We start from the raw sequence: 17,603 nt of genomic DNA, 5'->3' as shown, positions 1-17,603 counted from the left end.
ACGGTGGCGACCTGGGTCTCCTAGGCGAGCAACGAGCAGCTGCGCGGCTACTTTTCGGTGACGGCATGGAGCGGCCAGATCAAGTGCGAGGTGGGCCTGCCGTTGGACCGGGTGCCCAGGTGTTCCGGGGCCGAACGCTGGCAGAGCACGGCGCCGCGTTCCCAGGCGGCATGGCGACTCCGGACCCGGGGGCCCGCTTCGGCCTCCTCGTGGTGGCCGCCACATACCACGAGGCATCGGAGCGGCACGAGGCCGCCACGGAAGCCGCCAAGGCGGCCAGGGCGGCGGCGGCAGGACCACGGAGAGCGCCGGCTGCGGCTGCGATGGCCGCCGCACTCGACGTCAACACCGCGCGGGCCCGGATGTGGGCCGATCCGGCGTTTGCGGCTGCCATCTTGGCTTCGGCGGCTGCGGAGGCCGGCGGTCCGGCCGGTTTCGGAGCAGCAGCGGCGGCGGAGTCAGCCGGCGACCGGGAACCTGGAGGTGCCTTCACTGCCGGGTTGGCGTCGCCGTCAGTCGGAGCCGCGGAATTGAACCCCATGGACGCAGATGGTCCAGCTGGCCGGAGCGCGGTTGTCGACCTCTTGGGCCCGGCGGCGGAGCCTCTAGTCGCTGGGTTCGCGCCCCCGCCGGCGGAGCCGAACCTCGCCATGCAAGATCAGGCGGCCTTCCTCAAGATGCTGGACGACTTCTTGCGGCGCTAGGCGGTGAGACCCCCGCCGGCCGGAACCCTCGGGTCCAAGGGGCTTCAGTCAAAGGGGGAAGGGATGTGGGAAACCCAGAGTCCTGGCGTGTTCCCCATTTCTCGCCGCCCGCAGCCGAGGCGAGGGGGGAAGACTCCTTCTCTCCCCTCGGCAGATGTGTCGCTCCCGCCGCGGCGCAGGAGTGTCGCGGCGCGGCGGTCGCTCGTCACATGACCGGTTCTTCGGGGCCCCGGTGGGCCGGTCTCGGTGCGCGGGACGAAGGAAGGTTCTCTTGGGTTCGCGCCAGCAACGAAGCCAGACGTGAGTACCGGAGATCCGGCTTTCGCCTTCCTTTGTCTACCCCCTTTGTGCCTGCCTCCTGATCCTCGCCGGACGGCTGGGTCAGGACGAGCGAGGAGTCGACTACGTTATTGGTGGAGCGCTAATAAAGGCGAGTTTGGCCTTTTCGTTGCGTCTTGTGTGTTCCTTGCTGTTCTCTGCCGCTACGTCGGTCAGCAGTCCGCGGCGGAGTTCAGTCGAGCTAGTCTTGCAGCCGGAACCCTGGTCCCTCACAACTCATAACTCTGGCAATAGAGGTATAATACGCTTGTTACCCTGCAGGCGCGAACAGTCCTTTTCGGTGCCCGAAGCTCCGGCGAAACATTCATTGCGGCAGGACGTGAACTAGTGAAGCCGATTCAGCGTTGCGGCGCAACGTGGAGACAAAAGGGAAGGGGTCTGTACTAAACGTGCCGACGTGGGGCAATGGCTGCGAGTACCACACCTCCTGGACCAACCAGCCGCTTGTGAAGAACACGGCACAGGCAAATTTTCAGCTGAGTGCTGCAATATGTGTTTCTGGAGCCAGCCCAGAAAAGGTGCTCCGGCTGCTTTGGCAAGCAGCCGCCCAGGTGCCGTCCACACGGACACACTACCTGCACCAGGGGCATCTTTTCCAGACTGCCACTGGACGGGTACAAAGGGCATCTCATGGTTCCACAATTTATTTACGCTCATCATCAGCAGCAGCAGCAGCCTACTTAGGTCCATGGCAGGACGAAGGACGCAACTGGCACATCGCTCATCGCAACTGGAGAGGTGATCCGGCACAAATGCTGGCAGCTGCACCCTCGAGAACCTCGGCATGGGATACCACACACTGCAGGACTACAAAGTCACCACGCCAGACGCGATTGGGCAGACAATGAGAGTCGATCCGATCCCCAGAAACATTCACCCGGAATACAAGCGAGGCAGAAGAGGCCTGAGCTAAGGCTCTCCTCAATGCCCATGGCAACGATATCATGTGTACGCGATTCGTGGATACCGCCGAGTACAAGACAGGCTCAATTTGCCGTGGGGGTCATCAATTAAGACAGGGAAATGAAGTTATCAGCAAGCGTGACATGCGAACGTACCACTGCATCCACTGCACGACGAAGGCTTCTCCCATGGACCTCCCACCGCTCCTGTCCCGCACTGCTTAGAGTCCGTTCCTTGCCTCCAAACTTCCTTACTTCATCCCTCGATTAAATTATTGGCGTTCCCTTTCTTGTCTCCGTTGCTCGGTATCCACTCTCGTACCCTAATCGTCCACCGGCTGTCGATTCATCTCACAACATGGCCAGACCAAGTCTATTTATTTTTTCTTTACTTGAACTATGACATCATCTACTCTAGTTTGTTCACTGATCGAGGAAGCTAGTTTCCCATCTCTGAGTGTTACTCCTAACATTCTTCGTTTCATGGCCACCTGAGCGTACTTTTAAGCATGCGTTCAAGTTGTTTCATAAGGCACCAATTTTCAGCTCCATATGTCATGACCAGAAGGACACATTAGTTGTATATTCTCCTTTTGAGTGATGGAGCTAGCTTACTTTTCATGATTTGGGAGTGCTTTCCGAGTCCACTTCAGCCCATAACTATTCTGTGCCGGATTTCTTTCTCGTGGTTGGGATCGGCAAAGACAGCCTGTCCGTGGTAGTTATAATCTACTTGATCTAGCGTTTCGCTATATATGCTGAAGAGGGTACCGGCATGTTTGTTCTTCATTACTTTTGATTTATTCATATCCATTTTTACCCCCCGGCCTTGCTTTCTGACTGTAGTTCCTCAAGCATTTTTTGCAAGTGTTCTCTGCTGACTCACTTAGAAAGACCATGTGTCTGCAAACGTCAAATGCCTCAAGTATTCTCTGTTCATCTGTACTCCTTTGTTTTTCCAGTCAAGATATAAAATTAAATATTGAGAAGGGTTTTTGAGCATTCCTTATAGCATACATTTTTTGTTAGTACACATGACCAAGTTTTTTTAAACGCAGAAACGACCCATTTTGCTTTTACTTTTCAGTAGCAAAAAAAAAAAGGGGGGGGGGGGGGGGGGTTGTCCTCATATACATCCCGTGAACAGAATGTAAGAAAATACATGAAACAATGTTCATTGCAATTGTTCATAACAGAAGGGCCTCTGTAGCTTGGCTGCAAGGAGTGATGATCAACGCATGGGAGTTTGCAAAATATTCCGATTGCTCTGTGCTCTGGTTTGTCAACTACTGATTACATCGTGCAAGCACAGCTTTCCGAGTGAAGAATTGCGGTCTGCACAGACGCGCGTGAAAAGTGAATTTGGAGGCAGAGCTGACATTTATGCACAAACTTTTTTGGTTTAACAGGAATGGGCTGCTGAACAGACAGGTGTGCTGCAAAGCCTGAATGCAAGAGCAAACTCGGCTGGTGATGGCAGGTGTGATTCACTCACTGGTAATTTCTGCCAAGTACCTCACATACAGCATCATGGACACATCATCTGACAAAATCATTTCTTCCGAGCTTGTCCTTTCTTTAAAATGGGAGCGACACCCTCCCTTTGTCTCTCTACTTTTCTTTCTATTCAAATTTCTAATTTCTTCTATTTCTTCTTTTCGCTGCTTCCTTGGCAAGCTGGCAGTGTCTGTGTCGCTCCACGCCCTGGGGGGTTCGTTGGTCGCCTACCCCCTGGAAACACGACCCGGTCGTGATGGTCCGAAACCATAGAAAAACCCATGGAAAAGTCAGAAAAGGAAAGGGAAATCACTATCGCAGAAAAGTCCGCTTCCCCCAAGGCTGCATCACTACTGGCGTGGGCCCAGCCGTTGCCACAGGCAATGCCGCTGAAGTCCGCACGCCCCACCTACGTTGACCAACCAATCTGCCAGGCCATCGGCAGACACCCACGTGACCATACGGTTTGGCAGTGGGCAGAGCCCCTCCGCCCGGTCTCTCTGACGGTCACCATCCCCGGCCCGCCCGAAGATGGTGTCCCGAGGACAGAGCGAAAGACAGCCATCCTGGATAAAATTCCGATGCGGAAGGCCCAGGTTGGAGGGATGCTCACCCCGTCCACCGCTCACATCAAGACCCTCCCCCTATTTGACACTATCAAAGGCCTCGTTCAGAAGCCTTTGGGCGAATTCTCGGCCTCGAGGTTCTTCGTCTATCCCGGCACGGTCAACACTCAGGCCGTCTCCATCATCGTTCACTCACTGGTAATTTCTGCCAAGTACCTCACATACAGCATCATGGACACATCATCTGACAAAATCATTCATTTCTTCCGAGCTTGTCCTTTCTTTAAAATGAAACTGCAACCACTGTTCAGTATTGCAAAAAAAGTTTGTAAATATAACAAGGCAACTACCTCCATTTCCTTAAGAATGATCTCAAGAGCAGCAATGCAATGGAAAAGTTTGACTGAGTTAAAGGCATGCGAGGACTGCACGAAAATGGGATCAAAGTGGCCTAGCTGACACCCGATAGGCATGCCGGCATAAAGAAACATGTTAGCACTAAGGAGCCCAATGTGCTATACAAATTTGATGTGCGGCACATTGCAAAGGGTAAGTCAGTGATATGCAACAAGTGCTTGGTAACAAGTGATATGACAAGCGTGTTTAACTTGGTGCACTTTTCCGCTAATGGATGCCAGGAGTGAATTCAATATGTAGCCTCGCCATAGCGAGTAAGGGTACCAGCCTGCACTGATGCCCAATTGTTGACTCTGCAGGTCTGGCACTGAAGAGTGCTACGTTGGGAAGGACCAGCTCCTTCCGGAACTGCTAGAAGTGGCTTGCGAAGCAAATTAACGACTCCCCACAGACACAACCTCACACCTCAGCCAATACAGTCCTGTAGGCTCTTCTGAATGGTGTGCAGGCTATTGCATCCCTCTTACCGCCACAATTGACAGCCTATCATATTCCTACGGCCGCCCTAGCTGCACAGTAGGCCCCCTTCAACGTACCAGCCCTTCCAGTTTTGCCAGTGGCGCTTCCAAGGTCCTTTACAGGCAGCACGCACTGGCTAGGAACTGCAGAGGACAATGGTGCCCCAGCGCTATCCAGTGGAATGTTCGCTCCCAGAGTCCCCGCCACAAGTACCTTGTGTACCGTCTCCGTCATGGAGGATTCAGTGCAATTGCAATGCAGGCCTTGCACCCACCTGCGACCCTATCATCATCCGACCTATGTGGGTTACCACAGCATCACAGCACGTACAATCGATGCATGCACCAGTGAACGCTGCAACAACCCGACCCACCCCGTTGGAAAGTCATGCGCAGTCGTTTGACCTGCTGCGGAACGAAGCGCACTTCTTCGGCTTCGTCTGCCTCAGAGGTAGTCATCGGCACCTTTCAGCAAGTTGATAGGACCCTCAGCAGCGTCCACGCACCGCCACGAGGTGGACTGCGGCTCTGGTTCTCGTGTTCTGCCTTACTAGCCCAGTAATACCGCCCATTCATAGCCACGCGACCCCCCCGTTCTGGCGCCCAACGGCCCCCTAGCCCACAACAGGCACAGTGAGACTTGCCAACACCTTGCAGTCCTGCTATATGCCACTGCGGAGTCGCTCAAGCCAACGTGCACGGATGCGAAGAGGGCGTGGGTTGTGCCATACAAAGGTAAAAATTAGGTAAACAAAGGTAAATAAAAGGTAAAAAAAAAGGTGTGTGAGCGCACACCCATGCGCGCACACGCTCAATGTGCTACACTTAAAGAAGGAGAATGTTCACAACGGTATTCGCGGAAAACACAACACACCGAAGCAACAGCGTGTAATGAACTACGCGACCACAAAAAATGGCAACACAGCCTCGGTGTCCTTGGAGCATGAGACGGCGTTCACAGCCAATGTACTTTCAAAACTTGTTTCGGACACCGCGATTTGTGCTGAAAAATCTAGACTTTTCGGAAATTTCTATCACCCGCGATGGAACGACTTGGAACAGGGGTGTGTGTGTAATATTTCTGGCGTCGACGGCAAACTCTACAAAACAGCCTCCAAAACCAAGCACTGAGTGGACCCCAAATTGGCCGCCTGCACGTCAGCCCTCGATTTGACGCTGTGCCGCACAAGTTCTTCTGCACTAGCCCACCTGCCAGTTCTCTTCTCGTGCAAGGCGCTTTGGCAGCTTCGTAGCAGACGGCTCCACCACGACGCTCGTTTCAGTAAACGGGGTCGAAACAACAGCGTTTCCCATTCTAGACTAGAATAGTCACCACATGCAGCGAGATGGCGCATTTGTGTACGAAACACAAAGTGAGTGAAACAGAGGGAGAAAACAAGCTGTTATTTACAGCAAAAGACGGGCTTGTATTGAAGCTCGCCCTCAGTCAAAGCAGACAGTAACACTTGCGATCACTCGCTGCAACCTGTTTCTTTCTGCCTAGGCGGCCTTCACATCAGTATTGAGCATAAAGAAGAGCCTTCCGCTTGCAATAACTGCTGTCGCAAGTCCGCTTTTGCATCCCGCCACCATTCATTCTTTGCCTGTGACCCAGCCTGCACCTACACCTTCGATGGCTGGCCAGCCTTTAAGACCCTCTTCGTCACCACCATTTGCCAACAGTGCATGCGAAGTGTGTAGCACCAACAGGGCACAGTTCCTCATATTCAAATATAAGGAACTCATGGAGAAGACAGATATACTGGGAGGCTTTAGGTGAGGCCATCAGCCTTACCACATCATGTCACCCATATGTGTTTCATATCATATCACATACCACCCATATCATATCACACCACATCATATCACCCATACGCATTTCAGGAAAGGAATGCAAATCATGTTTTGTCGCACTTTCTGAATGGTGATGCCGGAGTCAAATAATAGATGTAATTAACAAGTGCTCATAATACACGGCAAATTCTTTTCACACGACAAGAAAGGCCATGTGGGAAGAACTGGCCCACAAAATTAATACCCCTGCTACACTGGGGTCTAAATGTCATTTGAACCAAATGTCATTTGACTCAAATGGGTTGCTTCAAATGCCATTGAGAATCCACCGTGCTACACTACAATTTCGATGGCATTTAAAAGCTTTCACAATTGTTCACTGTGCTGTAGTGGCGCTGTCGTTGCTCCGTTCCGTTTTCGTACACTAATACAACAATCAAACTTAGGAGCAGTCCGAGGGAGTAAAATGACATCAAATTAGGAGACACCAGTTTTGACTCTAACGCAGTGGCTGTTTGCGTAATTTCGAATTGAAATTTATGTTTTTTCATCCCTTTAGCCGCATGTTTTGTGCTGTCTGGCTACACTGGTTTGTCGCTCGCTCACGCTCGCCACCATGCTTGCTTGAAGTTCATTCTGCCTCCATACTCGCATGCCCGCTCTTGATTCAAGATTCTCATCGCCGCTGCGTTTCATTTCCGTTGCGACATGGAGAACGAAGACTCCGGCGGAGACGGTCACGCACGCATAGCAGCTGATGACATCGGTTATGCAATTGGAGGCAGAGGCGCAAGAAGCGATATACGAAGCGGACGCTGCGGAGGACAGGATGGTCCAAATGAACGGAGTGATCGCTGCTGCCGTCGCCGCCGCCTCTTTGTCATCAAGACCGGGAAGACTGTTCCGGGCGCTCTCCGGCAACGAAGAATGGTTTGAGCGCACGCTTCCCCAACTGGATGACCAGGCGTTCAAAACCTACTTTCGAGTGTCGCGCGCCACGTTCCGCTTCATCGCGGAAACGTGCAGAGGCGCTCTAGAGAAAATGAACACACAGATGCGCGAAGCAATACCCGTGGAAAAGCGTGTGGCCGTTGGCCTCTATAAGCTCTGTTCGTCCGCGGAGGACAGGTCAGTGGCCATCATTTTTGCTGTCGGGAGGTCTACTGTGAACAGCATCTACCGAGAGTTTTGCGAAGCTGTGGTAGAAGTCATGGGAGACGAGTGGATTGGCCTGCCCACAGCCCAGGGGATGAGAGACCATATCCTCCTGAGACCCCACGTGCAACGTATTGCACATTCAGATTTCAGCGCTCCATAAACAAAATGGGCCGAAAGCGAAACCGAAACATGCTCTACATCCAACAGCAGAGACTGGTGGTGCCATCTGTTGGTGTTTCATGCAACTGTACGCGCGAGGTGGCGCTCGTGCTAACAAACAAAAATGGCATCTTTCACTCCGGAGATTTTCTATCGACGCCGCCAAGGTAAGTTCTTTTCGTGTGTTTACAAATGCTCTGATGCGCTTGCGTATCGTTTTAAGAACTCATGAAAGACTAAGGTTTCATTCACCACCGCTATTTCTGCCTTCACTTTTCTGTTTTCGTCTTCATTTCACTCGTAAATTTGATGTGCAACAGGTTGCACGTCAGGACGATGTTGACTCTCTGTGACTACATTTGGCAGAGCCCATTATTTTGATTTGCTCTTTCTTTCTGTTGAAATTAGGGGTTTATTTATTGAAAATAAATAGTAAAATTTTTTTAGATGCTGCCGATGCCTCTGCCCTTGAACTTCTTGAGAGGATTGCGGCAAATGAAGACAATTCGGACTTGGACTTGTCAGACTCCGAATATCCGGCGGATGGCGCGGAAGCGAATGAGCAGTGCGATGGAGTGATAGGTAAACCTTTGTGGACGTTGTTCGTTTGAAAACTTTACTGCACCCCCTTCTGTCCCCTTAGATAAATTTTTATATTTATTGCAGATGAAGAGGAGCAGGATTGCCACTACGACTCGGACACCGATGTCAATGACGGTGATGACGGTGTTTACAACGCAGCCATGCCTTCTCGCGAAAGGTGGCCTCGGAAGCAAGTCTACGCATCCGTCCTTCCCGACCTACCTGACGTACCATCATCTACGGCCGACAAAAGAGATGGCTGGTATGCAAATCAGTACTACACAAGATACATGGATTAACAGGCATTTGAACGTCTCCACGAAATGACAGAAGTTTCATACCTCCAGCGCACAGGACAGTCGTTAAACTCATCTCCTGGTGAAATGAAGGTATTCCTTGGAGCTGCATTGCTCATGAGCTGCTTAGGTTATCCTCGAGCGAGAATGTATTGGAGCCAAGGAACGCGTGTCGCCGCTGTAGCCGATAAAATAACCAGGGATCGTTTTTTTCTGATACGATCGAACCTCAAGGTCGTCAATGACCTCGCTGTTTCAGGCGACGATAAAAAAAGCTGATAGGCTATGGAAAGTCAGTCCTCTTCTTAACATCATCAGAAACGCCTGCCTCACTCTGCCACGCTCCCCAAACATCTGTGTTGACAAGCAAATTATTCCCTTCACCGGCAAGTGCCCAGTGAAGCAGTTCGTTCCTGGGAAGCCCAACCCAACAGGCCTGAAGAACTTTATCTTGGCAAGCCTTGAAGGCCTTGTATTAGATTTTGAAATCTTTCAGGGGAAAGGAAGCCTCGCACAAAAGAAACAACATGGAATCGGCGCTGCCGTTGTGCTGAAGCTTGCAGAGACTTTACCGTGTGGAAGCTCGCTGTATTTCGACCGATATTTTACAGGAACGCATCTTCTTGAGTCATTGGCTGAAATGAAAATTAGAGGGACAGGGACAATCATGAAATCACGGCTTCCGAAAGGGCTCAAACTAAAAGGTGACCAGGAATTGCGTACGGAAGGTCGTGGGGCAATGTCTCAGTGTGTCAGCACTGTCTCTAACATATGCATCACGAACTGGTATGACAACAAACCGATCGTGTTGGCCTCCACCCACGTGGGGATGGAGCCTGTGGATGATTGCACACGATTTGCAAAGAAAGAGCGAAAGAAAGTTGCTGTCAAGAGACCAGCAGTCGTCGCAGAGTACAACACTTACATGGGGGGTGTTGACCTGTGTGACAGAATGCCGAGTTACTACCCCACTACCATGCGCACAAAGAAGTGGACGATTCGGACTCTCGTCTTCATGATGGACCTCGGAGTTGTGAACTCTTGGCTGCTTTACAAGCAGGACCATCGAGAGCTGGGCACACCGAGAAAAAACATCATGCAACTGCTGGACTTTAAGCTCGAGCTATCACTGAGGCGCCTTTGAATCAATGGGGCACTGCATCACCACAAACGCGACCGGCTTCGCCGAGCCTACGGCTGCCTCGGGATTCCGTGCAGCACAGCAGAGGACGTCCCCTTCCCCCGCTGCCACCACAGCCTCCTCCCGGAAGCATTCAAACATCTCCTCTCCTATCTCGAGGAGACCGGCCTGGCCGTGCAGTCTCGTGTGGTCGCGCGGAACCACCTGTGGCTCACTGCAGTTGAACTCGGCCTGGCGATTCGCCACTGAGGTAAAGGTACTTGCCCATGAGGCAGTAGCTGACGAAGCCAAGGTTGGCAGCGGTTGACAGGTCACGAGGGAAGTTGGCGAGTCATGGCACTCGGGAAGGAGCCATGCCCCCTGGCACGGAAGCCTCCAAGGACACACCCGGCAGAAATCCTTCCTGGAAAAAAAGTGGGAGGGGCACTGGAGCAGTGATCCCAGGAGAAGGTACAACGGCTAGCGTCACACTCAAGACACATGAAACAATTTGCTGTAGAGTAAAGCAGTTACCACACCCTGGTCACACGCAAAAGTGATACGGGTGGAAAGATGACGACGAAACCAGGAAATGGGTGTCCCCCAGCAGCCCTGCCAGTGAAGCGACAGGTGCGTGCACCTTTTCAGTCTCTCTTCTTTGTTGCTCAGGCGTCAGCAAAAAGGTTGGTGCCATCTTTACTGCTTTGCTCCTCCTGGTCTTCAAATGTGGGACCCGGGGGCACCCCGATGGAGGAACAGCCTTCAAGATGTTGACGCCTGACACACTCAAGTTCTCATGCATGTCAAATTCCCCCACTCGTGCACTTTTCTTTTTGTACGTGAACAGCTCCAGCTATGCACTTCCAACTGTGTAATGTGTGCTTGCGAGGGAGCTAGTAGAAAGCATGTTTTGCAGAGAACTTTTCACACTGCCACTTGGGCTTGCAGAGCATAGGTCGACAGGCTCACTCACGAGTGCACACACACAACCCCCACTCACCACTCACTCGTGAGTGGTGAGTGAGCCTCGCCATTGTTTTGGACTGGCGAGTGCGAATGAGCGCAAGTGCCACTCGCAGTAAGCCCCACAGTAAGCCTATTCACCACTCTCGCAATATAGGGGGTCACCACGGTGAGCGCCAATCTTGCGCTCGTACTCGCTGTCAGCTATTGGTCGCAGGAGCCACTCGCTGTGATAGCTGTTAAGGAACATGTCGTCGCTACGCTCCTGCTATGAGGTACCATGAAATTAATTCTCTCGTGGTTTGTTGATTTAGCAATACAATTTGGATGACTTATGATGTTGTAATGCACTGATACTATTCCATGTCGTGACTCATGGGGGAACTGCTGCCCACACTCGCGGGCGAGTGGTGAGTGCGAGCGAATGCAAGTGGTGATGGCCAAGGGTAAGCGTGAGCTCGAGCGAGTGAGAGTGGTGAGAGCAAGTGAGTACGAGTGGTGAATGTGAGCGCGAGTAAGTGCGAGTGGTGACGGCGAGAGTTGAGTGTGAGTGCGAGTGAGTGCGCAAAGAAAAATATATTTTTTTGAGTGCGAGTGAGTTCCATCCAGTTTTGCCAAGGTATGTTGCAGAGAAAGGAAAGGAAAGTGGGGGTGGGACTTCACACCCCCAACAACGGGTTCCCACATGTCCCCCCTCATAACTCCCCCGGGCGCATTCAAGAACAGCCTAGGGTCAGCACAGACTGCCAGCTCAAACACTACAGCTTTTGCGCAATGCTACTGTAAGCAAGAATTAATCGGTGCTGCTAGAACAAGCACTTCTCGGGATACACCTGCCGAGCGTATCGGACTCGGGGTGCGAGCACTTGTCAAAGAAGCTGGCCAAACGTATAAAAGAAAAAAAAGATGCTGACAAAAGAATGGCGGCTTGAAAACGGCAGATACACGGGACTGTTTTCAGGGAGCCAAAAAGAGCACGAGGGACAGAGCTGATCTTTCCAAATAAGCAAGCCAGCACTCCTAGTACGCTGTGCACATCTACTACCATCCCTTTTACGGGTGCCCATAAAAATTGGCGCTGAGGCCAGTTGAACCTACAATATTCTGAATGGGTAAGTGGGACCTGCAGGGTCAAACTACTGTCGTTGAAAAATTAGCAGGAAAGAAGGAACAAGAAACCAGCACAAATTCAAGACCTTGCTTAATGGTAACACAGCACTATTCATAACATTTTCAGTTGCTTTCAAAGGTGTGTGTTGACGTACGCTTAAATGCACTCTTCCGAGGTTTTATATAAGCTTGCGTCTGTTACCGGTTCCATGTAGTGCTCCTCATGGTTCACCAATGGTGAAGCAACCCCATGGGACCAGCGGCGCTGCGCAGCAGTGGCATGCCAATGAAGCCAGCCCACCGGTTGGTCCACACACTGGTGCCTGGCAGCAGCACCAGTCCCCCCTGTTCACCTTGAACATCCGGCACTCCCTCTCCCACACAAGGCCGGCCACCAAGGAGCTTCCAACCACCTCCGCTCGACGCTGTCTCTGCTCATTTGGCAAACCTTGCTGGCTTGCCTGCGCACAAGTCTTGTCCATCTGTGCTGCCCCATCGGGGCCCCCCATACGCAGCGTTAGCTCCTCGGCTGCCACCTCCCGTGCGAGACTTGCCCAGTCCACAATCACCTGCGATCGGAGCTTGTAGTGCATACGCGCCAGCCGTGCCATCATCACACTGGGGAAACCTTGAAGACACGACCCACAGTATTTCCGCAAGTGACAGCTTCACGCTCGGGTGGCTGCAGTTGTCACAGAAAGCGAAGAGTTGGGCTTGGCATTCGGGCTGCCAATCGCACGTCCTCCGTTTTCCTGGGACAGCACTTTCGACAGACGCTGGATCAAGAGGTGGGTTGAGGACCTTTTGAACGCTTTCGCATCTCGGTGGCCACGCGGCCAGTGCACGCAGGCTTAGCCAGGCTGAAGGCTGCCACAGATCCCCACACCTGCTGGGAGGTGGTCTAGCCGCCAGCACCAAACGTCCAGGGGAGAAGAGGTGCGGCCGCATTGTCCTGGATCATGGTGGTGAACAAATCGGGGTCCTGCCTACTCGCTGCTGCCATCACGGCATTCGCAGTCACACCGACGGCTCGGTGCTTGCAGCGAACCTTTTCCACGTCAAGACTCAGCCCTCCCCATCAGGCCCTCAATCCTCCTCACCCACTCATGCAACACATTTCCCCTTTTGCCCGCCTTCAAAGGGATTACTACTAGCAGACAAAGGCAAAGAAGCTTCATGACATTTTCCTGCAGCAGACGATTTCTCTGCTTGCTACAGCTACCCCCGAACATGCTTTCACTGTTTGGTCAGCACTGTGCTCCTCTTGTGTTTTCGTCCGCTGTTTTCCAGTTATGGCATACCAGCTCGCTCAAGCCTCTACCCATCCACTGATAATCAACAAGGTGCAAAACCGCGCGACATGGTAAAGTTCAAAGAAGCCAATCTTTAGCGCACAGTGATGCCTCATCACACATGCGTCCCCACTATCGAGTGCCCTTGTCGGAAAGCGTATCTCACATTTCTTGGCTGGCAACAAAGTTCGACATGGGCGGTCTCTTGAGAAACATTTTTAGGGCGGGGGTTCGGTGGCCAGCATACAATGGGGCTGTGCAATCCAATTACTGACCTTGAGAGAGTAAATTCTTCAAGCAGCCGCCACTGACCAATTCTTGATGTCGGTTCTGCAATGCAGAAGCATGTTTCTTTTAAACGAATCTCCAAAAAGCATGTCCTGTTTGAAGCTTCGCAACGTGTACAGCCAGAGTTTTCCCTTCAACTGCCAACGCGATGGCAATGAATCATTCAAAGCGACAGCAGTGATCTGCACAAATGTACCACAGCAGTTGAGGGCGGGGGGTCGCTAGTGGGAAGGGAAGGCTGGCATGTGGAACGCATAAAAACACAACAAAAAAGCTCAAGTCAGAAGTGAACCGTTTGTTTCAAGCCTGCTTTCCTATTTAAAGTGGATCGCCCGTCCCTAAATAAAGAGCTGTTTTGTGTTGTTGAGTACACCTCCTCAGTTCATGATAATATTTATAACATGTTGTTATGAGGGCATACCAACTAGCCCGTTTCTCAAGACTGAAACAGAGCATTCTGCAAGCATTTCCCCACAGCCCCAAGAAATAGATGCCCACGCACGTATCATCAGTTCTTCGGTAGCGTACATGCGTTATGTGTTAGTGCGGTAGCATGCGTTTGCACTGTCAAAGCCATGTTTTCTGCGAACTCTAGGCATTCTGATTTTCCCCTCTGCAGTTCTAACGGCTCGCCGGTCATGAAGACTGCACTTGCTCTTTTGACACCTCATTAAGCCACAGCCCTCCTGTAGACCACATGTGATCGAAGCTCTAATTGAGCAGAGGATAAGATTCGGACTTCCAAGAAAGGGCGTTCAAATAACTTGGTAGAGTGAACCGGATATGTGGTGTAACATACCATACGTGGTGGCTCAATAAAACCCTTTGGCAAAAAATCATAACGTTTCTAACGATGCTGCTGCTTGTAAGTGCACCTAAGACTCCCCCCCCCAATTAAAGGGCCACCATTAAAGGAGGCCCTTTAATGGGGGCCTGCATGGACCCCATCAAGGTGGCCCAAAACAAAAGTTTCAAGGTGGAACAAAACAAAAGTTTTGTTCATTCAAAAGATTGCCTTGTTAGATTCATACTGACACCCCTTTTAACGTAAACTTTGCTCAAATAAGCTACATAATTATGCGACCCAATAGCTCATTTCCCGCAACAGAACGTATAAAGCCATATGTGCCAGCTCTGCGATTGGCTGAGGCCAGCAAAAGCAAACGCAAGTTAGGCGGGGCTTATAAGCTTGCAGAATGAGCTACTTGCACTCAAGTGTATGTGTATCCACTTTATAACAGTAAAAATGGTGGGATAAACAGCATAGGTTACGAAAGTACACATAAACATAGAAGTACCAGTGGATACTGCTGTTGGTACTGCACGCACTGTGTATTTTGTAGCTGCACAGCAGTGCGGCGCTTTGGGGTTGTCTCGCATGACACTGGTCAATTGGCGAAAGCAACATTGTCTTACGTGACTCTGTTTGTCGAACTTATGCCACGTTTCCCGGAACGATTACCACCTACTGTAACGAAAACAAGCCAGGTGAGAATAAGGTCTGCTTAGAAACAAAGCAAAGGCAGACAGTGGCACTGCGCAGAATGGTGGCGTCATCTTGGAGGACTAACAGTAAAAAAGACGTTCCACAGTACGCTGCAGAATAACAACCCGCTAGCATTCGCTGGAAAACCTGTATTTGTTACGTCGTCGCAGATGTCACGAAACATGAATTTGCGAGAGAATCAAAATTTTAAATTAAATTGATTAATTTCTCAGTTAATAATGCATCGTTTGCGACCAGACAAGCGCCGGAGGCACTATAAAACACCAACTCTTTCGAATAAAACGAACTTGCATTTTGTCTTCAAAAAAAATGAACACAAAAAGCTCTGACCTCACTAGCAAATGAGTGGACGCTTTTTTCAGCTCCGGTTATCAAATTTTGAGCTGTCCTCGCAGCGTTCACTGTAGTGTCTGCTCCCTTTACTTAGCGTGTTTAGTCTGCGTGAACGGTGAATTAACAAGGTCCAACTGCATTCAAACTGCAGGTTCGGATAACTTGACGACAAATCATTCAGTAATTTTCAGTCAATACAAATTTCGGCGACCCCTAAATTCTACAAACCACGCGAAATTATTCTCCAATAATGACGTCGTAACAACCCTTAAAACTTGCATAATAAAACACAGCAGTGCAAGGCTGGGTACAGTGGAAGTATCAAGGCGCCGGTTTGAACTCCACAGGCGTTTTATCGTTTAAACGAGTGCTGATTGTCCACGAAATACGCGCGCAAAAAAAATGGCGACGAGCAGCTAATGTCCAACATGGTCCAACGTTTAAAACGTTGCTAATGACGCTGCCGGACATAGCAGCCACCAGGTTTGACGAAAATATGGATTTTCGGGGCATCTCGAGCACCCACCGGAACCAAAGTTTGAGAGCCAAGAAGACGGGGCATTGTGCTAACGACTGCATTCGATAACGACACCACAGGGGTACGGGTATGGGGCTTGTTACCCGAGTTGCACCAAAGCACGAGACCCAGAAAAATGTAAAGGAACCTGACAAAAGTGTCAAATCCGTCACCTGAGGCTGACAAATAACAGCACGGCGCGCGTGTCATGGCGTTTCGTCTCTCCGCACTTACCATAATCACAGAATGCCACAGGCCTCGACCACTCCGGTGATGCAGACGCACGTGGCCTTGTCGCCGAGTGCGACGATGCTCCACGGCCGACGGCGAGCTGCTTCTCGAGGCTGTGCTGTGGGCCAACGTTCATTGAAACCTACTACCACTACTACAGTGACTAAATATCGAGTGCGCGCTCGTTCTGGGTGTGACACCATTGCGGGTTGACAGAACCGGCGAGGAGGACGGGTTCTAACTTCCAACACAGAATAAAATGGTGTGGCTTCCGCAAGCACGTCCTCTGCGCTTTTAAGTTGGGTTCATTCTCATTTACACGCTAAATATTAACTACGCAGGGCCTGGCATCGCTGTGACACCACCGAATAAAGGATGCCGGTGGTATGAACAACACAAAAGTTTTCAGGGCGCGCGCACCGCGCGCACAATCGCACAAAACAAACGGCGCTGGCGGCGCGCGCTGCTATTTGGCTTGGGTCGGATTGGATCGACTCGACTTGAGCGCATTACTGGAGACAAGTGCCCTGAGAAAACACGAAAAGCGAAAAACAAAGCTATGTTTATACGAAGCATACAAATGTTTAGCTTTAACTTGGGCCTCTGATCCATTGAGAAGCTCATCATTTGTAGGCTCTTTCCTGCCAGGTTGTATCCTAGGGGGATATAAAAACAGGCAGGGGCTGCACACTCCTGATTAAATAAAGTTCCTCGACAGATTTGATACACTCGAATTGAGAGGATTCGCTGCTCGCAGAAAGTTATAAATGCGCTGCCAGCATGCCGCGTGGGAGTTGGTGGCTAGTCTCCCACGAGGCGCGAATCCGTAATGGCAAAAAACTGAACATTAGAGGATATTTCTCTACAAAATGAGTGAAAAGCTCCCGATCAGGAAGGGAGTGAGACAAGGAGACAACATCTCTCCAAACTTGTTCAAAGCCAATCTCCTATCTCGAGGGAATATTTGCAGTCTACTTGAGGTTTGCGGCCGACATTATCTTCTGCATGAAAACGGGGAACAACTGTGAAAAATGCAGCTTAAAAGTTCTTTAATACATAAAAGAAACTATATTAACTGGTTTCAGCTGGTCTCTGCTGGTCCCAGCTAGGCTGCTGTTGGGACCAACAGTTGGTCCCAGGGCTTGTTGGTATCCAGCTGGTCTGCTGCAGAAACCAGCTGGCACCAACTACAGCTCAACTGTCAGCATATAGCAACACGAAAGATTGCTCCCACTTGGTGATATGAGCAACAAGTATGGAATGAACCGCGCAAAAAACATGACAGAAGAGCTAGAGCACCGTGTACGTGCCCCCTTTTCTCAAAGAGTCATACTTTTTGAGTTATTTCAGGGTGTAATGTGCTGTAAACT

The 17,603-nt window shown here is 50.9% G+C and overlaps 1 protein-coding gene across 2 annotated transcripts; it reads right to left on the bottom strand.

The window, feature by feature from the left end:
- Nucleotides 1–9,953: 9,953 nt before the first annotated feature.
- Nucleotides 9,954–16,664, bottom strand: LOC144149560 (uncharacterized). 2 transcript variants are annotated; one of them, XM_077681197.1, is made up of 3 exons: nucleotides 16,237–16,664; nucleotides 13,633–13,687; nucleotides 9,954–10,416 (listed from the first exon to the last, which is right to left on the bottom strand). In XM_077681197.1, exons 1-3 carry the CDS (start codon nucleotides 16,367–16,369, stop codon nucleotides 9,999–10,001), a joined length of 606 nt encoding a protein of 201 aa, XP_077537323.1. In that variant the 5' UTR covers nucleotides 16,370–16,664; the 3' UTR covers nucleotides 9,954–9,998. The 2 variants fall into 2 exon arrangements, 1 of the variants encoding a protein (XP_077537323.1); XR_013318331.1 differs by lacking the exon at nucleotides 13,633–13,687 and having other exon boundaries at nucleotides 9,964–10,416.
- Between the last annotated feature and the right edge of the window lie 939 nt (nucleotides 16,665–17,603).

Source organism: Haemaphysalis longicornis, unplaced genomic scaffold (assembly GCF_048455015.1).
Source record: "Haemaphysalis longicornis isolate Haplotype H1 unplaced genomic scaffold, Haemaphysalis longicornis Haplotype H1 scaffold_8, whole genome shotgun sequence".
NCBI lineage: Eukaryota > Metazoa > Arthropoda > Arachnida > Ixodida > Ixodidae > Haemaphysalis > Haemaphysalis longicornis.
Note: the sequence above shows the minus strand (reverse complement) of the source record. Positions and strands in the feature narration are given on the sequence as shown.